The sequence below is a fragment of the Papilio machaon genome, chromosome 6 (genome assembly GCF_912999745.1).
Source record: "Papilio machaon chromosome 6, ilPapMach1.1, whole genome shotgun sequence".
Classification (NCBI taxonomy): domain Eukaryota; kingdom Metazoa; phylum Arthropoda; class Insecta; order Lepidoptera; family Papilionidae; genus Papilio; species Papilio machaon.
The window spans coordinates 4,702,908-4,727,914 of record NC_059991.1 but is presented as its reverse complement, the minus strand read 5'-3'; the positions used below and the strand labels follow the sequence as shown (position 1 = coordinate 4,727,914).

The window sequence follows — 25,007 nt, the reverse complement described above, 5'->3', positions numbered from 1 at the left end:
AAAACATAGTGATGCTGCCTGCACATATCTGAGAAAAAATTCAATGATATGTGTGAAGTCAACCCGCTCTGGGCCTGTGTGGTTGACTATGGCCTAATCACCCCTAATTTGGGGTAGGCTCCGAGCCCCTCAGTGGGGATGTATAGTGAGCTGATGATAATAATGATGATGATATATTGCATGGTTATCACTTATTCAAAAGCACATTTAATAACTCGTAAGTATGAAATAGTCACATTTTGCCAGTTGTCAAATTTTATATGGACAACAACTAGACAGTCAACTCCAGCAAGAGAAGCTGATTGTCTCAAACAGCAGCAGAAAATATTACGCGCTTACATACAAGAAAAAGTACGTAAACAAACAAATGCGACAAGTGCCGAAAGGCCGCGCGCGGACTGCGCGTCTCGCGTCGCGCATTTGGATCTCTCGGGTGTCGTAAAGTTCCGTTTTATCTCCGTTATAAAAGTTGCGGAAACAGAAACAGAAACGGATGTTGAAAAGGGTGCGGAACTTCCGCACTTGCGGAAACGGAAACAGACATCCGTTGCATCACTAGTTTTAACCCTTACAGGACCATAAGACGAAATATGCCAACACAACAATATTTTAGCTACAATAGCTTAACACAGTTCTTTTTTTATTCGTTCAGAAACACATTTGCTGCTTTGAACATACGTTTTATTTTGAATTTCAGTAAAAAAAAATATCCATTAAATAATAATTGAACGATAACGATTTTTGTAGAAGGTAATAATATTTCCCTTGAGCGTGAAAGAGTTAACCCTCCAACAGCGGATTACCCACGAAGTGTCTTTAAGTGGAATAAAACTTTAAGGATACCCTCGACTGAGCCTTATATTGTCTGTCTGTGTAATCGCCGCCTTACTAGTGTTATATTTCATGCAATTTAAAGAATAAATAAAAAATAAAACAAATTATTTATTCTAAATGTGAATATGGAACTCTGACAAACTTGTACCGGGAGTGCAACAAGATAGTGTCTTGTAATGGGTAATGGGTAATGGCCATGTGTCACAGATAACACGCTTGTACACTGCCGGCAACCAACATGATGCCGTAATTTACAGTTTATTTCGCTCGAAATGCTCGAAATTTATTAATTATTTTTGCCATACCAGCTATACTCCGTCCGCACGGAAATAACAAAAAACTTAATTCGTAGCTTATAAGTTCTTCTAATCTGTGTTCAACATCCAAGCCAAATTTCATCGAGATCCGTTGAACCGTTCTGGAGATATCTTCTAACAAATATACATCCATCTAAACTTTCGCATTTATAATATTAGAATCTTAGAAGGATAAAGTAATTTTAAACCCAGGTATTTTAAAACGACTGGTATTTTACTAATCTATATATATAAAAGAAAGTCGTGTTAGTTACACTATTTATAACTCAAGAACGGCTGAATCGATTTGACTGAAAATTGGTGGGCAGATAGCTTAGAACCAGAAAACGGACATAGGATAATTTTTACCCCGTTTTCTATTTTTTTTATTCCGCGCGGACGGAGTCGCGGGTAAAAGCTAGTAGAAAATAATGAGAGAGTTTTCATTTAAAAGGCTAATTGTAAACAAATTTTTATTTAAAACTAGCGAATCATTGCTGTAAATCTGCCTAAACTTTGGGAATTAAAATGATAAATTGTACACGATGAAAGCAATACTTTCATTTACCTTGTCATATATTAAATAATAATCCTGATAGTGGACATTATCTGGTTATTCTATATATTTTTGGTCTCAAATGTTTTTTCTTGAATGATTGCTATTGCATTTTAAAAGGCGTTGAAACCATCTTAGTATAAAATAGTCCCTAAGAATAATGTCTAGTTAACCTCTATTCCTACGTTAAACATGTTTCATTATTATCATATGGAAGTCAGTTGATAGCACTTTATTAAAGATTATTGAAATTTAAACACTTCGCCGCATTATACAATATTATATTAAATTTGCTGAATTTCACTTAATTTTCATGAGTCTCAGGTTTTAGACCTTTTTTTATTCAACGTGCAAAAATTTTAGATTTAAGAAATAAGTATGATGTCCAAAACTCTTAACTATTAAAAGATGTTCATAACGAACACAGATTCAATAATAAATTGAAGTTTCATTAAATGCTTTATTTGATGTCTCAATAATTGATAACCGGTTTTATTTTGTTTAATTGGTAGAGATTTATGAGAAAAAGTAAAGAACTTGTATATTTCATGTTTATTGCTTAATTATACTTTTATCGCCTACGATTTTCTCACGGTTAATGAATAACTGAGAATAACAAATATCATTAACAAATTTAGAAGTCTTGTTTTATATACAAAGAAATTAGATAAATAAACACTGACTTGTAGACGGATAAAATAAATATGGGGGAAATGTTTCGTATCAATGTGAAGTAATAAGTAAAACATCTAAACCGTTTCAATACGAATATAAACGTTAATTCGTAATAGCCTGAGCAGACGGGACCTTGAACTCGGTTCACGTTCATTGCCGATTGCTTACGATTTGTTAGGGAAATAGATATTTTTATTTTCATTATTGCCAACTAATAGATACGTAATTAAAATTTACTATACTTCGTCGACAATTCGTCACGTACGTTAGTTTAATGCACAGATTCCCAAACTTCTTTTTATCCCAGATATTTAACAAAATTATAATGGATTCAGAGAATCTCCTACCAATAACGGTTTTCGCTATACAAACGCCGTGGGCGAGATTACTACGGCGCCTTTTTTTACCATGCCTCTAGGGGTGCGGCGGGGGGGGTTTAAAAGGGTTACATGATACTGTGTAATTCACAGACCAGTGACACCCCTTTCTATAGAGCGCCCAGGCCATAGCCTAACTGTGTCCTACCCTAACGCCGGCCCTGCACTTTGCTACATTTCTTCACTGCTTTTGCCTTTTCTACACTTCTGAATCCTTATCTTTATGGCCTCCTCAGAGGTAGTAAGAGGGACTCATTGTGCTCCCCCGCCGGGTCTTTCGGTTCCATCTCGACCACTTTGGCAATCTCTGGTGATTTACGGTACGGTAAAAAATAATTTGGGCGCGAACTGAGGCCACACACTGTCTTCGAGTTATCGCCAGTCGCCTTGTGTGTATCTCGGAACCGAAGCTGTGTAAATATGTAATTACTAACGGTCATTGAACTTCTCCTTATCATTTCCCGTGTTGAAACAATTTTAAAGGTAACATTGGGTTAAATCTGGATGAACTAGAGATAAAAAATAAACAAACCTTAAATAGGTGTGTAAAATGCTTCTTAATTCAGATTAAGTAAGTTAATTGGATAATATAGATAATTTCTATTCATTTATTAAAAACAAAATGCATCAAAAAATGTTAAATAAATGCTTTTTTAATAAATTATGAAAATTTATGTGCAATAAAACATTAAAAGATATTTTGTTAAGTGCCTTATATATCATAATCACGTATGAGCTATTTTATCTAATGTCGTGTTGAAAGGGTACTTATAGTGGCAGATTCGTTCTATTTTATTGTCTATAGATAAAATATAATTTATCTTTACACTTACGCTAGCATTAACCTAGTTTTTAATTTTATTATTTAACTACATATCTGTGCGTATGATTATGATCTAGCGTTTTTTTTCTTACGCTGCTGTCTCGTGTAGAACAGAATATTTGGGATAAACGGAAAGCTAGTCGTGCGCTTGCGACGGTACTGCGAGCTAGTCCGGTTTCGCTCTACTAGCAGACATGTTGCCTCACTGAATCTACGAAGTAATCAATCGATTTGTATTTTTTTAATTAATTTATCTAACACGGACATTCCCGAAAGGTATGTTTTTTATTTTTGTATTTATGCTTTGCTTTTAATTTTGTAGTGAAATTATTCTTATTTTGATGCACTTTCATGATGCAAAACCGGAAGGTATTATGGCGCCCTTTCACTGCATTTTTTTATATCGCCGTAGTTGTTTAATTAATTAATTGTACTCATTTAATTACAACAATGCAGTTCTCCAAATGTACTTTTATACTGGTTTTCCTGTTATTTATTATTTTAAAATAGTAATGATTACATATTCGATATTATTAGTTATATGTAAAAATTAAACAATCGTATCGTATATTTTCTTTAAAAAATATTTTTTTTTATTTTCGTAAAATTCCGCGTATTTACGATTATGATTATTTTTGAACCATAGCTATTTATTTGTATAAAATGAATTCAAAAACGGACAATTTTGTATAAAGACAATGATTAGTTAGGGAAAACGCGAATAACAATGCATTGATTATACAGCTAGACACCTTGCACTTGAACGTTGCTCTTCGAAACATTGGATTGTTGCCAACTGTTACAGAGTACCAAAACAGTAATTTATAAAACTTAATAGAAAGTAGAAAGGTGGAAAAAGGTTCACTAGTCCATTCACATCTGGCTAATGGCGGAAATTATCCAGTTCGGTCGATTGCTCGAATTTTGCTGTAATATGTATATTTTCTCTATCGTATCTGTCATTTTGTTCTTGAAAAAAAAAATCATAAAATAATACAATCTTACACAGTTTTTTCGACATCACATACCAACAAGGGTTCAAATATTTGATATCTAGTATAAGTAAATTATTTAAATTAAATATTATAAAAATCATATTTAGTTAAGGAGAGCGAAGCAGACTTTTAGTATATGTTACTAATATAATAAATGCGAATGTTTATATGGATGGATGTTTGTTAGAAAGTATCTCCAGAACGGCTCAACAGATCTTACTGAAATGGCATAGATGTAAAACATAGTCTGGAAGAACACATAGGCTACTTTTTACATTTTTTCTTTAATTTCGCGCGGACGGAGTCGCGGGCGACAGCTAGTCTAGTATATAGTTCATGAGAACAGATTTAATTAACAAGCGGCAATAATTTAGAAAGTTAAGTTGTAAGGATTCGAATTATTCGTAACTTAAAAGGTTAATTTGAAATATTCCAGTACTTGGCTTACGCACTTAAATAAGGTGAAATATAAATCTAAAACGTAGATTTATGTACATAGTATATAGAGACATAGTAAAGTCGAATATGACAATTTATGGACAAAATTAAATGAACATCTCACAAAACTAACAACACATAGCTGATTAAAAAATCATCAATTGTAATATTTCTTAGGATCTATCAATGAACTTATCTAGGAACGTAAGTTTCATTACTGGTTAAAATTTGCTGCATGCACCGTTATGGTGAATAAAAAATAAATTATCAGTGACATCTGTTGCATGATTTTGCTGACTCCAAAGAGATATTCACACGAACTTGAGACTATTCCTAGACCTACGTTCGAGTAAGAGATATTTTATAATTCCCTTCTATGATATATAACTGTCGGTTTTCACTGTCGAAACAATTACAAAAACATATTTGCATCCCTCTCAGTGTCTTGGAAATAAAGATACAATAATATGTTTTAATACTTTTGACAGTCAGATTTCACGGTGACACGGTCTCTATTTCTTCTCTTACTTAACCAATGTCTTATCAATACTCTCAAGTTATTTGATATCCTTTGTTCAATAAAATTATAATAACAAATACCTCATAAGTGCATCACAATTTCATTTTTTATTTTATTCGTATTCTTTTATAGTTGACCGCACGATAATCGCGGGAATTTTAACTGCTCTCAAGACCTAATTACATTAATTTACACTCGCAGATGTGGCTAATTTTTGTAAAAAAAAGAAAAGCGAATAGTATCGGAAACATGCCAATGTTAAACAGAAAAAGCTTTATCTTTCTTTGTAATTATAACCTAAAACATTTTATTCTCTGTGCTAAACTAATACTGCATTATTTTTAGATATTCTCGCCATAACATAGAAAACGTAAAGTATTAAAATTATTTCACTCTAGCTTAATTAAAATTCTTTAATGATAAATGTAAGGGTATGAATATAAATGAAATTTTCCGAACAAAAAACTGAGTAGCCGATATAAATGCAACCCCAAAAACAGCACAAGATGTAATAAACTTGTAACGTCTTAAGAAGAAGCAGTAATCTGGGAATTAATAAAATTTAAATTTCGTCTAATCTTTGCGATTGCGAACTTTGTATTTGGCTAATACCACTTTATCTGAAGGTACGTGAAACTTTTTTAATTTAAGAAAACTTTTCTCTTGTGCAAGTCACGTTGTAGAATATTTCATGGAAAATGAAAGCGCAAGAAAGCTATTCTTACAGGAGGGCAGAGTGACGCAGAGCAGTAGATAGTTCAGTACTGTTTTTGTAGTAATCATAATAGAACAGTACTGTTGTAATAGGTAGAGTTCACGCAATTGTAGTACGGCACTGTCTATTAACCGAATCACTTCTTTACCCTCGTGTGAACTAGCAGTATTTTAAGGAGATGATATATTTCATGCTTGATGAAAAAGAAGGACGAACATTTTCTGAGTTTTTGAAGAAATTAAACTACACAGACATAACATAAATACCAAACGTATGTGCAATGCTAACATTGGATAATAAACGAGAATTGGTGTTTTAAGTGCGGTCTAGATGTTCTTAATGCTAGGTTAATTCATATTTAGAACAATCAACAATAATTTGTAGCGAAGACGTAACTTAATATGCTTACACATGCGATCCTTTATGATTGCAGAAATCGAGAGTTCAGTCATTCCACTAACGTTAGTTACTAGGCTACTCTGCGTGATATTATTGATGACAGCTTTTACAGGTCCTAGCTTGCTATATATTGGATAAAAGTGCCAATCAAATAAAATATACTATACTTTACTATACTACAAGTGCTATACACATATATATTTAGAAAAAGTCTTCAAATAGTAAATGGTGGAGGCACGTCAACAAATATTCTATAGTCTTATTAATACCTTTGAACTCATAAAGATTTGGCCTAATTCCAGTTTCGTCGATTATGAAATTTTTAATATGAAAATACTATATTTATGGACGGGATTGTAAAAGTATAAAAAAAAACAAATTGAACACGTGGTATTTTACAAAATAGCGTTATGTTTGATTTTTATTATAATATTATTGATTGTTATAATATAGAAAATAACCTTATATGTGTAATACCTTCCAATAGGTGATATCACTGTAAGGGATGGGAGTGAATTGTACAAGTATAGGTATAATAGCTGATAATTTAATACTACGAGTATAATATAGTAGTATGCTTAACATTAAATGTTGGTGATTCCAACAATTATTATCGGATTCCGTAACTTGATTGAATAATAATTGATCTTTTTTAAGTCTATATGATTATTTTTTTGTCTTTTCATGATTTTAAAAACAAAACTGCTCGGGGTTAATTAATTAAATAAAATGAAACTAGATCTTCTACAAGTGGCTTCATACAAACTAACATATACTTAACAAAACTCACAATACCAATACGTCATTTTAAATTTTGTTTTTAATGTAAGAATCGTACTGTACCTACGTTCTTAACCTTATTTTTATTTAGGGTTAAAAGGTTTTGTAAACCTTTGTGACTTCAAAAATATTAATCGTGGAGATAATGTGTCTTCAGTGACTTTCATTTTTCATTTATAGCTTTAGCTTAGAATATAAAGGATATTGACAAAAAAATTCTATAGAGACGGTGCAAAAGACTGATATCAGCCATTTGCAAGGCTTATATTAAAATCAGCGAGTGCTTTTCAACGAGAGGTTTTTCATAATAAAATTCCCGCATTGTTTGTTTCTTTTGCAGAGCAAGCGGCTTAAAAAAATAACAGCCTTACAAAGCAGACAGTTGGGAACTGGCTGCAATTCCTCATGATTAAAGAATTATCTCAGTTCAACTGCAATATAAATTTTATGCATTTTTTTTAAACATAGTAAATCTACTAAACTTTCTGGGACAGTCTCAGAAAATGCTAAAACTATTTTGATGACATTTCGGACTTATTTTTAATTCAGTTCATCTTAACCCGATTATGATTTCATAGTGGTTCTCATGAGAAGTCTTAGCACTTCGCTAGTATAAATTTAAAAATCTCAATGGAAACATAAATCTTGTTACTATGGCTAAACATTACAGATTTAAAAATAGCTATACAACAGAAATTTCGTTCTTGATGCTTTATTATATGCTAAAGTCTAAAGTATGGGCTCTGAAGAAACAACGTACGTTATTAATAACTACAGACTTCAAATAAAAAAAGATGTCTTATATACTTTGTTGTTTAAAAATTTCTTATAGTAATTTTAATTTCAAACACTTCAAAATGTATGTAAATCGGGTTCACTACTTTGCTGTATTATTTTTACTCCATAATCCGAGTGTTTGATTGGTACAGTCTGATTGCATATTTCCCAATTTACGGCTAGCCGCATGACTGGTCGCGCGTGGTTGTCATCTCGTACAGAAGGGTCGCGCCAGTGAAAATAGGATATAACATGACTCCATACAAAAAGTCATGCGTCCGATCATCATCAGCTCACTGTACGTCCCCACCGAGGGGCTCGGAGCCTACCCCAAGTTAGGGGTGACTAGGCCATAGTCAACCACGCTGGACAAGTGCGGGTTGGTTGAGTTCACACATATCATTGAATTTCTTCTCAAATATGTGCAGGTTGCATCACGATGTTTTCCTTCACCGTAAGAACGTCGGATAAATGTACATATGTAAATCGAGCATCGAAAAACACATTGGTACATGGCGGGATTCGAACCCAGGACCTGCAGATTGTAAGTCAAGTGCTTAACCCCTGAGCCACCGACGCTCACTTGGTCCGATGCGTCCGATTACTTGGTGGAAATTTGATCTAACTCCATCTTTGCAACATTGACGCGTTTTTTATTTAATAATTTAGCTAATTTGGAATCATTTGTGGTGATCTCATCTTCGTTTTAGATGTCAAGAAATATGCTGCTAAATGCTTGGTTGATTGTAATGTCGTAAATTGTATTTTTTCACTTTTTCATTTAATTTACACTTAGTAATCGTAGTTGTTAATTGATTTATGTGTGATAGATTGCAGGAGTGAGCGGACGACGATTCTACACAAGGCCACAAATTCCGTATACGAGCGGTGATGCGTAAATTTACGATTGTACCCAACCGTCCGAGACTCGTTTTATTACATGTCGCATGCAAATAGGCTTACCATAATTTTGGTGTAATAAATAAGGACCATTTGATAAAAATAGGAACTTGATTTAAACTACTGTGTGGAAGTTCTTGGGCGTCGGATCAGTTGTCACTAGTAAAAAAAACTCCTTTAAAAACTATTTTTCTTAGTGTTAATCTTTATTGGGAAACCTGCATTTAAGGAAATGCTGCACTAATAATTGAATGTCTCAGAGTGCGAAGTTAAAAAGATAATTTTAGTGCTATATAACATTTACTAAATATCATTAGTATAAATCAATCTGTTCTATTTTGACAAAAGTGTATTAAAAATGGAATTTGTTAATTGATTAAATAAGTTCTATAATAGCAAAGGTGGGCATTAACTCGTTAATCCGTTAATCGTTAATTAACGAAGTTAACATTTTCCTTAACGGATTAACTTTTAAGTTAAATTCAAAAAGTGTTAACGCTCTTGTTAACTTCCGTTAAATTCTACTTCCGTTAATTTAGTCCGTTAATTGTTACAATAGACACTTATTGACGTGTTGTCATTTTATTTAAATTATGCATCAGGCTACATTCGTAAGTTCGGCTATGTTCGGCGATCGTCGGCGAGTCGAATGGTGAACGAGAACGAGAGAGAACGAGAACGAGCGAGCATGATGCATGTTATACAATACACCGAGCGGCCGGGATAGACGTGATCAAAAGAGTACCACAGTATCCTTGTTCGAAAATAATGACGATTTAAACAAAATTACCTCTATCAAGTATTGCGAAGTTTAGGCGCTAGACACCTTCAAAGTTTATTAATTATTTCACATTTACACAAATATCTCGAAAAGTCTTTATTACATTTTATTCACATTAAAACTGGTTTTCATTTATTTAATATTACTTTTTTTAGAACAAGACTGTTATAAAATCAACATAAAGTTCGAAAACACTTTACTCTTAATACAATAATTGTTACACGTGAGACGTAAAATCTATTAAAAAAGATAAACTCTGCGTTGAATTGCAATCAAAATAATCGAGTGTGCATTACTCTTCAACGTCGTACCTAAAATACAACCAAACTTTCTTGCAGACAAAAATGTTTATTTTGGTTGGAGTTTAAAGACAACAAAAAATATAAAAAAAATATAGTTTATGGTTCATTTGAAAAAGCGTACAAATAGGATTTTTTTGTCATTGCGTAGATAAGAAACAAACAATGAAAAATAAATTTAAAAATTCGAAAGACGAAATGTGCACGCAATAAACGTTCCTCAAAAACAAAAGGGATTTAGGTGTTTATTACCGTCGTTTGTTTTTTTGGGGCTTCTTCATAGTCAACGAAAAATAATTTTAACAACAACAAAAATATGAACAAAGGATCAAATGGACAGCCGCACAGAGAATGCGATAACGAACTCGATGGATTTATGGCCCCAACCCTTCTAATGGTCGGGGATGCACGTGCGCTGCGCAAAGACAATAGCGAAGATAATTTGTTTGTTTACAGAAAAAAGTATACGACAAAACGAGAAAGAATGAGGAAAAAGATAAAATAATTATGTTAGTGAAATAATGTTAAATTGTGTTATACTAAAATTAATATGTGAAATGTCACCACAAGTGACCTTTACAAAAAGACATCGATTTTTTTACGTATATCGAAAGTTTATTTTAAAATTAATCGAATGTCGTTGAAAATAATTCAAAACATATCCTTACTAAATATCTATAACGATTTTATAGGTGATAAGAAAGAGAGAAGACATCACCCGCGATCGGTTGTTTTCGTTATGTCGTGTAACTTATGCTCTATACACTGAGAGTAATTTTACTTGATTTAACATATAACAATAGATCGGACGATAAATCATTAGATGATAGAAGTTATCGAAGGCATCTCAGTTGTATAGTTTGATGCGTTGAGATGTATCAATGGATTGGTTATATAGTTTATTTATCAATGTTATAATAAGTTTCCTCTGATGTTAGAAGTTTTATTAATAAATCTATATTAATAAATAAAAAGTAAGTAAAAAATGATAACTCTGTTCGTGGGTCCTTAGCTAAAATAAAATAAAAAATATTACCAAATTATGCATAAAATTAAATGTTCAGTTGTTGGAGTATGAGCAAATGAATATCCAGGTGCAAATAGTAACAGATAAATGTAAATACTGCACAAAAGTTTTGATTGTTTTCTTTTGAATATTATCACATGTCTTAATGTTTAATAGAAAATTTGTGTTGTCTAAATTTAGTTAGCTCTCTAATTCCGTGACGTCGGATTGTCGATAAAAAAATTGACTGAAAAAGTCAATTGTCCATCATTGTCAGTGTAGTATATAAGTGTGTGTAACTAGTGCATGCTATGTCATTATTATGGTACAGGCATTAGTACATCGCTCCTATTGTCTAAATTTTATTTTAGTATATTATATAACTAAACTATATATAGAATTAGCGATCGCCCGAGATTTCGTAAGCGCAGTAAAAAAATAGCCTAAGTTCTATTGAAAGTCTCGACAATATCGGTTCATACGATTCGGAGATTATTCGTATGGCCGTTTTCCGCTTGCGCCTTATACTCGTAATATAAACAAAAATTAACTTTAACTGTTAACTTTAACTTGCGTTAAATTTTCGTAAATTGAACGCTTTAACGATTAACGAAGTTAAATTTTTATTTAACGAATTAACGATTAACGAAGTTAACTTTTTGATTAACTGTGCCCACCTATGTATAATAGTTATTTTGCTAAACATTTCACTCGTGAGTGAGCCACAAGTGTCAATGGAGATAATAACCTATTAGTCTTTATTGACATTGTCAATAATATAAAAATAGTATAACTAGCATAAAATGTCATATTATTATTTTAATGTAATTGTTTACTCATACTACGACGATTACATTTATCATTAACTTAATAAATAAAAATATAAAAGTAAATAGATGAGAAAGTAGGAACATCTTACATACAAATATATATTCTCTTGTGAACAAGTAAGCTCTGAAGAACTTTTTTTGTTAAAAAACAGAACACTCATAAGGAGAAACTCTTTTTATTAAAATCTTACATGCATGTATTTTCGTAATGAACGTTCTTTTAAAAAAGTGAAAACATGCCAAATAATTATAACATGTTTTTAAGGAACGCTTTATTTTAATCTTAAATAATATTTTCTGTCTTTAAATTTTAATAGTCTTGAAAAAAATGTTCAGAATGTTTCAGAAATACGAAAAGTATGGTAACACTACATAAGCGTCCAACTGATTTTCGATAGTCCTGTGATTTACTGATATGTATTAGGCTCTATGTTTACAAATGATGAAGGATTAATCTAAATTTTTCTCTTTGGTGTCTTTCTTTTTGTTAACTGAGAGCGGTGTACTTTTCCGTTAATGGGAATGTTTCAGGACATATTTTTACATCATTATTATTTTTCTTAGTCTTTGACAAGTTTTACGAATGATATAAATTAAAAATTATAGTTTTTATTTGGTAAAAACTGCAGATCGCTTATTTGTATGTTTCTATTTTAACGGTAAATTATATTTCTGATATTACGATACGATCCTAGAACACGGATATTTTATAGCTATGTGGAAATAAAAAGCTTTGTTACCTCTCTTTCCGATCACACGTTTACATATTTGAAAATAAACTATTTATTCATCACATTAATTTCATTATTTCTAAACAGAATGAACAGTAGTAGTACACTAATGTTGCGTAATTCATGATAAAGGTTAAAACAGTAGATGTCTTTAGTCAATGTGTTGTTACACATTTACTACTGAGTTTTTTGATTACTTCAAGTAACGATATAAATTATATCTGCGGCTATAAAGCGTGGCTTTCATCAGCATGTTAGATATTCAAAAGCGGCGTAATCTTAACAAAAACCAGCTCCCTTGTTTAGATGAATATAAACATTGAACGAGAAATTAATGCGTCCGTTTTTGAGTTATTATAGCTTTTCCTTTTATTTAAACGATTAGTTTTACAGTTTACATATTATAAATTATCAAAACCTGTATCTTTAACATGCTTTCGTTCTTTTCGAATAAAACAGAAATACGATAAAATATACTAAAGTTATATTTTTTTCTTTTTGAACAAGTATTTTGTATTCATCCCATTTTCACTTGTATTTAAGTGAAAAAGGAATATTATAAAATTGTTTTGTCCTTGTATCCGTGTTCTTTGGTTAATAATGCTTTAAAATTAGGACATATTTTCTACTGTCTACTCTATTTCATCAGTTATACGATCGACAGAATAAAAAATCTATTGCCATCAATACAACTGAAATACTTTCATGTTAAATGATAGTTCCAAATTATGTTCTTAGACATTAAACTTATTTCACTGTTCTATCACCGCGTATGGCGGTTACAGAAACAATTTTTTGTTTAAAAATCGGTTTGTTGATAATTTCAGTTTTTATTACTTTCTTATTTTTGCCACTTTTCATAACATGTGGATAGGTTTTGTGTCGCTTATTTCGCAACTCATTCCGACTAAATATTCACATTTATGTTTAAAATTCTCCGTATCTGAGCATTAACTTGAGATTATAAATACGAAAGTTTAGATGGATGGATGTTTGTTATTACGTGTCTCCAGAATGACCAAGTATGTATAGTTGCAATTTGACATGAGAATTTGGTTGTTGGAGGCCATAGTCTGGAAGAAGAAATAGGCTACTAATTAAGTTTTTTTTTAACCGCGCGAACGGAGTCGCTGGCGGCAGTTAGTTCTTCATGAATCAACTGTAACATACCCTTAAATAAAACTCACGTAGATTTGTTTTTGATCAAATAACCAAAACTGCCAGATGTAAGCTTCTAGTGAAAGCCTTTAGTAAAGTTGGTGCCTGAGATTGTATAGTTCTATCAAATACAATAAGTCGACAAATCCAATAACATAACATAAAAAGAGAATAAATCTGCTTATATTATTCTACGAATCTAGACATTCTTTGACTTTTATACCCAGCTTGTTTTATTAGAAAATTGCGTACAAGATTCGATATTCAGAACCCTTTGGGATTCATAATACTATGTAATTCTATAGTGTGTTTCGACCTTGTGACCTTTTGTGACGTAGTTTCAGTATAGTAAGAAATTTTGTTACATAGTACCGTCAACATAATATACCTACTAAGAATTTCTTTGTTATTTTGAATGCATGAATAATTTTATAAATTAATATTAAAGTTTCAATATGTTATATGGAAAATATTGACGACAACTTTATTGCTACGTTAATTTGCTTTAATATGTTGATATGCACATGAACTTCATTGAAATATTCTCTTGGGTATACTGTTGTGTATTGTGGTTGACATTTAAAAGTGTTTAAAACGTTTTTATTAACGTTACACATGTTTCGAGACATATTGTTGTCAAAATACTAGGACATGTATATGTGTAAGTGGAACTCTGGGGTAATGCATTTTTACTAGCATTCTAGTTAATACGACTCGAAGTGCTGCGTTATCTTTATTATCCATAGATTGTTATCTCGTTTTATTCAAACAGTATGACAAAATGTTTTATAAGATTTTCGACAGTGGAAACGCTAATTTCGAAACACCGTATTCGACAAAACTCAAGTTTTTAAATTAATTATTTACATAATTCAATTACGTTTCGTATTTCACTTCTTCGGTCCAACGTAGTATATAAATAAATGAATAAATAGGATTTAGTAAATTACCTCGGCGGTTGAATCGTTTTAAATAGATTATCCTTTTTGAACCGTTTTCTCGTGAAAGGATTGCCTTGTAAATCATAATGAGATTAAAGTCAGTTATTACTGATAAAGTTAAAGGAAGCGTGGTTAAAAAATTAACTCATCATCATCATCACCTCACTATACGTCCCCACCGAGGGGCTCGGAGCCTACAGATATGTGCAAGTTGCATCACGATGTTTTCCGTAAGAACGTCGGAAAAAATAACTGTCACTTGGTAATTTGTTGATTTGAACAAAATATTGAACTTTAGATATTTACTCCGTTGTTAAAAAAAAATTGTAGAAATAAAATAGGCAATAGTACTTAATTAAACATTACAAATAAAGGAAAATTAAATAAAAATATTATAAAATAAAATATGATTATACTGATACGTATAATATAGTAGATCACATGTTATACCGGGCCTTATTTAAAACTTCGCTACATTACTTTATTACGTACTGTGCCATTTAAAATGCAAACAAGTCTACAAAATAAGAGGCAGAAAGGACCATATAGTTACCAAACAAAATGCACCAGCTGTGTGATAACTTCAATTATGACTTTTTTGGGGAAACGAATTTGAAAGGTAATGATTGGTTAGAACTCTGTGTTATATATAAAACTAGCTTTTATCCGCGACTCCGTCCGCGCGGAATAATAAAAATGCACACAAGATAAAAAAGTTCCTATGTCCGTCTCCTAGTTCTAAGCTACCTCCCCATCAATTTTCAGCTAAATCAGTTCGACCGATCTTGAGTTATAAATAGTGTAACACGACTTTCTTTTATGTATATAGATTGTCATTGTTCACAGGTAAACATTAAATAAAACACAGCAATCATCCGTAACTTTAATGGCATCGTAGCATTTATGTTATATTTTACAGGACTCTTATGGTGAGTAATAGTATAGCTGTATACTTGACCTATATATCCTTATATCACAACATATTCTTAAGGTAATTCGTCAACAATTACTACCTTTGCTTACAAGGAGTGTGCTCACCTAGATTACACATAGTAACTTCGAATTTGAATCTTACCACAACGGAATAGAGTATGATAGTTGCGTAAAATTTAAGACGCAAGTCACCTTAAACGTGTAAGGTGTTAACCAAGTGAGATTCTGTCAGAGAACACTAATTGTATTGTTCTTGACTGTCTTACCGTTAATTTCCGAGATCAAAATCTCTGAATAAAACATATTGTCATTCCTATAAAATGTTTTAAACGGCGATTTTGATCATAGAAACCCACGAATAGACATGTTAGAGTAGGTCACTGTGTTTATCGTATGAACAGATGCATAGAGCTTCTGATTGAATATTAAATTGTTATAACTTAGCTTGTTCAAAATTCAGGTTAAAAGTTTCTTAAACGATGGCTGTTCTGAGTGTTTCAAAGACATAAACTTTATAATCAAGAAACCTCTCCTAAAACCATAAACCATTCCAAGTAAACTTTAGGCTTTTCATCCTCTGTAATAATAGAATGGCGGGATTTGAACCTATTACTTCATGTTCGGATATCGGTAACCTTAACGGTGTGTTTCTGTTGCAGATGCCGAAATGTGACAACTGGATGTTACACCGGAGCGTTGAATATGATGTGGCAATATCAGTTACTGCTCTGTCTTATCTTAGCTATAAAAACAAATGAATCGTACAAAGTTAGTCTCATTGCTTCATTTTTTATCAGACATTGTCCCCTATAGAAATTTGGTATTATAGTCGTTACAATTTGATTGATATTAGTTCATCGAATCAATTGAAATAATAATTACTTTCATTGATTTTTAGCTATACTGAAGTTTGTATATAAGATTACAATGTAATAATATGATGTAAATATATATCTTTAACAAACAAATTATAAAAATATATCAGTGTTACTCTTGATTTTTAATCTATATTTTGGAAAAATAAATATAGTAATTAACGGAAACTAAAACTAAACGAAAAACCATTAAAGATTTTCGTGCTCAACTGAATTGTGTATTTTTTGCAAGTTCTTTGTATATTAGTCGCATTTTAATTGAATGCATTGAGTCAACAGTTATTAAGCTTTGACTTTATTGGGAATCTCATAATACTCAAGTGTATGGAGTTGCATTTAACGTTGCATTTTGAGAATATAATAGCCGTTTGGCATAGAGCCAAATTAAAATATTTCTTTATTGACCAATAAAGCCGAATTGGCCGATTGTATGTTAAATGCATTGTAAAGGTTCGACCCAGTTAGGAAAATGTCTATGTGAACTATTGTGTACTTCTATATTTGAACTTCTGTAAAGTATTGTTACAATTTCAGATTGATTTCGAACAATCGACAAAAACTGTTATTTTGGATGAAATCGGTGAAAATTTGAATGGAAAGTTTCAATTAAAAGACTTTGGTAATAATAGAGGTAAGTTGTGTAATACAATGTTTAACTTTATTAGTAAAAATAATTCAAATCAATTGGATGTTGCGTTGAAAAAGTTTACGAACAATTATTCTTCAAATGTAAGAGTAGTAAAATAGAAAGTTTAAGTCAACATCTACGTAAGTTTTAGTTATTAATGTACATAATTGCTTTAGGTACAAAGAAGTTGCCTGCATACACGTCATGGTCGGCCTGGAGCGAATGTCAAGGTGGTCACAGAACCAGGCGACGTCACTGTCTGAGACGGGGAGTTTGCAGCGATTCGCTGCGGGTTGAAGTAGCGAGGTATTGCTAGTTTCTCAGTAAAGCAGATCAGTAGGATAGTTCTGTATAGCTATTGTGTTAAAGCAGATTTGATATCATAATAGTCCTGCCCTGTTTACCTCAAGGAACACTACTATGTCATGTAGACTAATACCAGATTGTTATAATATTGCACACTACATCGTTAAATTGTGTGAAGATGATTGTGCAGAATAGTAAAGTAACGTACTTCCAATTATAATGTCTTGTGTACGATTTGTAATATTCAATTGAATTGAGATAGCTCGGTTTATAACACGTCGACGCAGTGTAGATGTTAGTAAACAAATTCTATGCGAGTAATGTATTTGATAATGTATTTGAATCATCGAACACAGCGTGTTTATCTTCAGATGCAGTGCTTCAAGAGACGTACGGAAACGTTATTTTGTTTTAAAAAATGCGACAGATTTGACAACAGCTACGAAGAAACCAACTGTTCAAATTGTTATGGTAATTTGGTTATTCAATGCTTATAATAATTAATGTATCTTATTAGGAAGCACAACAAAAAGAAATTACAATACTACGGCAATCGTTATCTTCAATGAACTAGACACCAAGATCCAAATTTATCTCGAATTCAAACTAGGAAAATGTTTTTTTCAAACTAAATAAATCATACTGAAGATCTTTTATACTAAACCATGATGTTGTTCTGAATTGTTTACATCATAATAAATCATCCGCCAACCCTTTTCTTTAATATGACTTTACCATTGTCGTTTTGGTGCTTAAATTGAGATATTTTTATTTCGTAGCTTAGGCAGAATTTATTAATATTTATTTTAGTAATGGGAACACTTCGTACAATTCTATATATTTTTTTTATTGAAAGACTCGTTCTATATTCCTTTATTCCACTAGCTTTGGTTCCGTTATTCATAAGATTATTATTGTACAAGTTAGTCCAGTCTTAGAACCTCTTATTCTTGTTATTAACTCGATCGAGAATGTATTCTTGCGAAGTCTCTCGTTTACGAGGGTTTCTCGTTAAGCTCTAGTTATTTATCTTTCTTAGGTGACATACAAGAGATATCTACGAACCTTATAGAAATATAGTTGATTTAGATTAAAAATAGCCTTCCGTTAAACGACTTGAGAATTAAAGCCAGTTGAAAACTACACTAACTTACTTTTATACCTTGTTACATTTCACGTTTATTTGAAAACTTGTAGATACCAAAACAAATAAGAATCTGAATTTAAATTGGAACATAGAATACAGTGCAGAATATCAGATAGGCTTTTCGGTAAAATGTGCTGTTTTCGTAAGACATATTAATATGTATAACTCATAAACACAATAACCGTTAGGTATAGGAAATAAATTCTAAGTTTTTCTACGCGGACGATGTCACGAGCTTCAGCTAGTGATCAAATTAAGACTTAGTATAGAATATGTTGTTATTTTTATATATTTAATTTTTGTATTACAGGCACAATTGCGTCATAACGAAGACATACAAAAACAGTTTAGAGGTTTTTCCCCGTGGGGCATCTGGAGTGTTTGTTCACAGAGATGTACCACTGTTAGACGGAGGTGAACTAATATTTTTATTTTGTTACTTAAGCTGTTGATTTGCTTTTACTTTCTAAATGTAAATTAACAATAGAATTAATCAAAATATTACATTTAGTGTTTTAACTTACGTTGCATTAAAAAATGTTTTATCTATTATGTTTTTTTATTATAAGGTGGCAAACGGGCAATTGCCTCGGGATGTACTTAATACGTAGTTACTGATAACTTTCTGTAAATTTATCCAAAAGCGTTATTTTCTTTTTCGTTTGTAGAGTATGTCAGAACAGAGCGATATGTGGGAATAGAATAATAAAGCAGTCAGCGTACTGCTACCTAGAGGGTAGCTACTGCCATCTATGGATCAGAAAGAGAATGCAGCGGCGAAAGGACCCAGGTGAATTGCATAGGTATCTAACTAACTAATTCTACATAATAACTTTTAACTCAGCTAATTTATTTCGTATTGTCAAGTTCGGTTTTCTATAAAAGTTTCGACAGTGGTAACCTACGGTTAATTTTGTGTGACAGTTTGGATTATTTATGGCACAAAACGTATACAACCTTATTAACTTTTTCTTTTAAACTAACATTTATTAGATAAATAAATAAGACTAAGATTAAGAACTCTTGAAGAATAGAAACATGGTTTTAGAAAAAGGGTAATCATGGAAAATAAATTTAGCATACTACTAACATAAATGTAAGTAGTTACAAATAGTTTTTGCCGATAATTTCCCATTGTTTCGAAAATATTATATCATAGAATAAATATTATCGTCATATTGCAGAACAATGGTAAATTTTCCAAAGTACCGTAAATTTCCTTAAACCCAATTTGTAATCGTTCCGGGATCAATTTTCTTTGAAGTCTATGATGTTCGAAATTTATCCACAGCTTTGTTATTTACAAAGTAAATGTTAATTTAACTTTATTATAGAATATACGGCTATGAATAATAATATTAATTAAAATTAATAAGCTGTTTTCATGTCTGTGGTTTGTTGAAGTTTTTTGATTAATTTATAAATTCTACATGTTCGTGGTTTTGTTTAAGGCCTGTATATTGTTTTAGCGTGTTATCAAGTTAATTAGGGTAATAAAAAAGATGTTCCAACAAATATATTTCTATTCTTCTAACTTATTCATATTTATATCTTTATGCCACGCTTAATAATTATATTTATTTCGTAGCGTCACAATTGAAGTTAGTAATAACATTAAGGTTTTACATAGTTTTTCCTTTAAAGTATGATAAAGGTTTTTAACAAATTATCGGACTATTTTAGAATATACTATAGCTGAAACTATGGCGCCCCCACCGAAGGCGATTCACCCAGAGGACACGCGGGCGTCTACGCAGGTGCCACCTTGCGGGCAACTTGGCCGTCAGCGCGGCCACGCACGAACACGCACGCGCATGCGAGACATGTTGCGCATTATCGGAGGTCGGCCAGCACCACCGGGGAAGTGGCCATGGCAGGTCGCTGTACTTAACAGATATAAGGCAAGTATTAAGGTTTTAAGTTGTTTAATTACTTAAAGCCTGTGTCTTAAAGCATTTGATTTTCCACACAGTTAATGTTTTGAACATTTTCCTGCTTTTTGAATTCAGGTATTTTTTATACCATTTCTCTTCAATGTGAATGTAAAGTCGTAAAAAAGTTCATAGCTTACGATATCCATTAGTTATTGTTCGAACAAATAATGTCTTAATTTCACGTACATGAGACTGAAATATGCAAGATCAAAATTGTAGCAAAATTAAACTTTATAATGTAGGTAGGAACATAAATGTCGTCTTGTATCTAAAGTATTATACCTTCTGCAAAACCCTCTCAAAACTTGGCTATTCAGCTCAGAAATTTCTGGCAGAGAGCCAGTATTTACTCATTGTACACTTTACTATGTTTGCAAAGATATTAATACCTATTTTCATAGAAAAGTTGAAGATTACAAATTATATATAATATTTTTTGGATGAGTCTTATCAGTACTTTTAACGAAACTTTTCATTTATTTCTATGCCCACAATGTTACAATGGATGTTACTAGTGCAACGTTCAATAACAGAGAAAGCTTAAATGACCATAAAACTGCAAAACCCTATATCGTGCCAAAATCCCTTTGCATGATTCCAGGAGGCATTCTGCGGAGGTACGCTAGTGTCCCTATGGTGGGTGGTAACAGCGGCGCATTGCGTGCGACGGCGACTGCTAGTGCGGCTGGGCGAACACGACTTATTCGTGCGCGGCCGCAGCGAGCTCGAGATGAGAGTGGTCGGCGCAGTCGTACACCCCAACTATGACCCCGATACTGTCGTCAATGATGTCGCTATGTTAAGGTTAGATTGTTTTCACAGAGTACAGTACTGTTTCTACTATTATGCTCGTTTTAATAAACAATAATAAAAAATTAAGTATTGCCAGTGTCTTTTATAATCCAGGTCAGGCTTCAAGCCGTGATAATTTGTTTCTGTTTTATTTCTATAGATATCTATAGAGGTCTGTTGTTAAAAACTTCTGTAGTACAGATTTTCTTCGGATTCATCAAATTTCTCACAATCAAATAATAATACTAAAAAGAAGCCTTTATTTTGTTTTCTTATTGAAATAAAAAGACGAATATATTTCATTTAAAACATTAAAATAATTCAAACCTGTCGATTGTGTTGTTTTATTGAAAACAAATATATCAAGAATCTAGTTATTCATTTTATGAATGAAATTTTGTGTTATAAAATGTAACGTTCAAAAAGCAATTTATACATATTAATAAAATTGGAGCGTCTATCTGTAGCCAATGATATATTTACATTGTTCATAACATAAAACCAATTTTTAAATGTCTTTGTGTCTTTCTGAAAGTCCCCGTTTTTCCAGATGATTTACATTAAAATTATAGAACTGCTAAAAGAGCCTGAATTTTTTGTGTCCGAAGTAACATTTAAGTGGATTCTTCGTGTCGTAAAAGCGGAGATAGGTAAACAATATGTTTTTTATTTTCTTTATATTTACCACTATCTAGAAATATATGCCTTCATGTCTTTGTCAGAATATACATATTAGTGGTGCAGTGGGTAAATCACTGGACTTGTGATATTAACGTTCTGGGTTCAGTTCTCGTTGCGTATTAATTCAAAACTCTGAGGTCAACCATTGGAATCTTAGGCTCTAGCTCCTCGTTGGTGACGTAATTACTGTCTATGACACTTGACGATGATTTAATTTGTCTCAGGTTACCAGCTCCGGCGCGGCCAGAGTTAGGCCACGGCATCGCCTGCCTGCCGCGGCCTGGTCAGGTGCTGCCGCCGCACGCAACTTGCACTATATTGGGATGGGGTAAGAAGAGAGCCACCGATGCACACGGCACCAGAATATTGCACGAAGCACAAGTGAGTTAACATATTTTAAACTTTTAATAATGGAAAATAATGGACAATAACATATTGTATTTTTTATATCGGAAAAATACAATATGTTCTAAAAATAATTTTTGTTTTTTATTTAATTGTCATGCGGAGTTATGTATCAGAGTTATTTTCGTATTATAATTTAATTTAAAAAATGTTAGAAAAGTTGCTAAATAAAAGGAGAAACAATTTCCTGTCGCAAAAGAACAGAGTTAGAGCGATTCAATAACTGCGTCCTCGTCATTTGCGGAGCAATTTTATTGCGTTTGCCGTTTGTGGTATTTGTTTTTTTTTATATAAGTACCTAATATTATCAGCGTAATAACGAAAAGAAATTTCTACACATACGAGTTTATTTATATATATTAAATGATGTGGTTCGTAATATTTACCATGACTCTTTTTTATCTTTGACTTTTCGTTCGTTTTTATGCATAATTATATTATTTTTATTTTTAAACCATGAAACTCAGGATGCAATATTGTGTTTTGACACTTTGCCTTCATGAAAAAAAGTTTTTAAAATTTTTATTCGACTACAAAAAGGTTCGTTACCTTAAACATTTACACGCTAAATCCCTTAGCAGACAGAAAAAGATTGAGTGCTGTAGTACCCTGGGGCTGACAGAGCTAACTATTGTATAATTCTGTTTCATATTGCTAGGTATCAACAGTACAGCAAGGAGTGTGCCGGCGTTCGTACTGGCAGTATGCAATCACCGACGACATGGTTTGCGCGGGCCGCGGCCGCCGGGACTCTTGCGCCGGTGACTCCGGCGGTCCGCTGCTCTGTAGGGATAGGACCATGAGGTACTACTTACAGGTAAGACTTCCGTATTATTGCTTCTCCTTTTCAGCAAACTGTTTTACTGAACGTAGCTTAGAATTTACTCGGCTACTGTATCCTTTTTTAGATCCGTCTTTTGGAAGGTTTAAGCTGAGCTCTTTGTTCTTTCACTTTAGAATATTTACGTCAAATGCAAGTATTTTGCGTTTTATATACTACTATCGGAATGCGATTTTGCCCTGCTACTATTTTTACAAGATTAGTTAAAAAGTGACAAATTTAACAAAATAAGCATCTTAAGACTTTAAGAACGTTTTATGGCGTTTGTTTTTGCTGGTAAAAAGTTCTCGCGAGAAATCTTGCAGCTAATTAAAGTAAAGTTTCTTCTTTCCTTCCAATTACCAAGAGCTTTGTAGTAGCATTCTAAAAAATCATTTTTTTTTGAAGTTAAGGAATTGAAATTGATTAAGTTACTTAAACTTTTGCTTTTTAATGATTTTAAGATTTTTCAACATAAACCGCCTTTTTTATAATGTAAATGCGAATATCTTATTAATCAAAGTAAATGTTCTTAAATTATAGTTTGACCATATGCATGATTATAAGGAGTCATCAATTGGTAACTTAAGTAACGTAATATTTTTATATCAACGTAATTATCTGCGTCAATCTTTTTGGGGAGTTATGATCAGCTTCGCACTTGGCAGTGCGTCTCCCTCCGCATCACTACATCCGCTGAAAAAAGCAAAACTTATATTGTGTTCGTTGCAGTCACAGTGTTTCGTGCGATGTTCCGTGCCTCAAAATAGTTTGTTTTATCTTATAAATTATTTGATTTTAATTTCCACAGGGTATCACCAGTTTCGGCGACGGTTGCGGCAAGCGTGGCAAGTACGGTATCTACACGCGCACCGCCGGCTACGTTACGTGGATGAGGAGTGTGATGAACGAGAAGTACTTCGACTGATTTTTATAATGGAACACCTTAAGTTTAACTAAATAAAATTAATATAAGATATTTGGATTGGATTATTTATTTTATTGTACTCGTAATACAATATACGGTCATCATTTTCAATATCTTAACAAAAAGGGTTACAATATTTTTTTGTATATATATGTATTTCGACAAAGGAAAGTAACCAACTAAAAAAGTTAAGTTGGATGGAACCATCCATTTTATCATATTTTTCAAAATTTCAACAAGTTAACAATTACAATGAGCAAATACATTGATGAAAAGAACTTATTGGCTGATAATAATTACGCCGAGAAGTTGTCGAAATTAAAGATTTTTAATTGTCAAGGGGCTTACTTGGAGCGTTGACAATAACATCGTCGAACCTTGAATTTACGTCAGCTTTTTTATTTCCCAGTGGATTTGAGCCAATCACTTCTCTGATTTTTTTTTAATTATTTTTGTTTCGATAAAGATTTGAGTAATTCATTGTTAGTTATTTTTAAATTATTAATCTGATATGTTGAAAATATATCGATTCTTAACCTTATAATTCGTTAATTAATTATCATAGTTATAACTAGATGCAATTGAGAAATAATTCAAATAATTTTTCTTTAAAAATGTTCGTTTATCTTGAAGAACGATAATAGAATCGTTAGGAAAATATAACGCGCAATTCGTTGACTCATAAAAAACTTTTAATTAAGTCATACTCAAAGTTATTCCTTCTTCA

The 25,007-nt window shown here is 32.1% G+C and overlaps 1 protein-coding gene across 1 annotated transcript; it reads left to right on the top strand.

The window, feature by feature from the left end:
- Window positions 1-3,709: 3,709 nt before the first annotated feature.
- On the top strand, window positions 3,710-24,322 carry LOC106714775 (transmembrane protease serine 9). The gene is made up of 13 exons (XM_045678358.1): window positions 3,710-3,837; window positions 15,678-15,760; window positions 16,424-16,532; window positions 17,174-17,270; window positions 17,444-17,573; window positions 17,945-18,044; window positions 19,031-19,134; window positions 19,389-19,510; window positions 20,404-20,621; window positions 21,256-21,458; window positions 22,352-22,508; window positions 23,191-23,349; window positions 24,164-24,322. The coding sequence occupies exons 3-13, from the start codon at window positions 16,467-16,469 to the stop codon at window positions 24,278-24,280; spliced, it is 1,473 nt and encodes a 490-aa protein (XP_045534314.1). The 5' UTR covers window positions 3,710-3,837; window positions 15,678-15,760; window positions 16,424-16,466; the 3' UTR covers window positions 24,281-24,322.
- Window positions 24,323-25,007: the final 685 nt, after the last annotated feature.

Excerpts from the sequence above, each read along its gene's own strand:
- LOC106714775 (XM_045678358.1), top strand. The coding sequence starts at position 16,467 with ATGATGTGGCAATATCAGTTACTGCTCTGTCTTATCTTAGCTATAAAA. Across the intron at positions 17,271-17,443 it reads AGACTTTGGTAATAATAGAG|GTACAAAGAAGTTGCCTGCA; the intron begins GTAAGTTGTGTA and ends TAATTGCTTTAG. Across the intron at positions 19,511-20,403 it reads GCAGCGGCGAAAGGACCCAG|AATATACTATAGCTGAAACT; the intron begins GTGAATTGCATA and ends GGACTATTTTAG.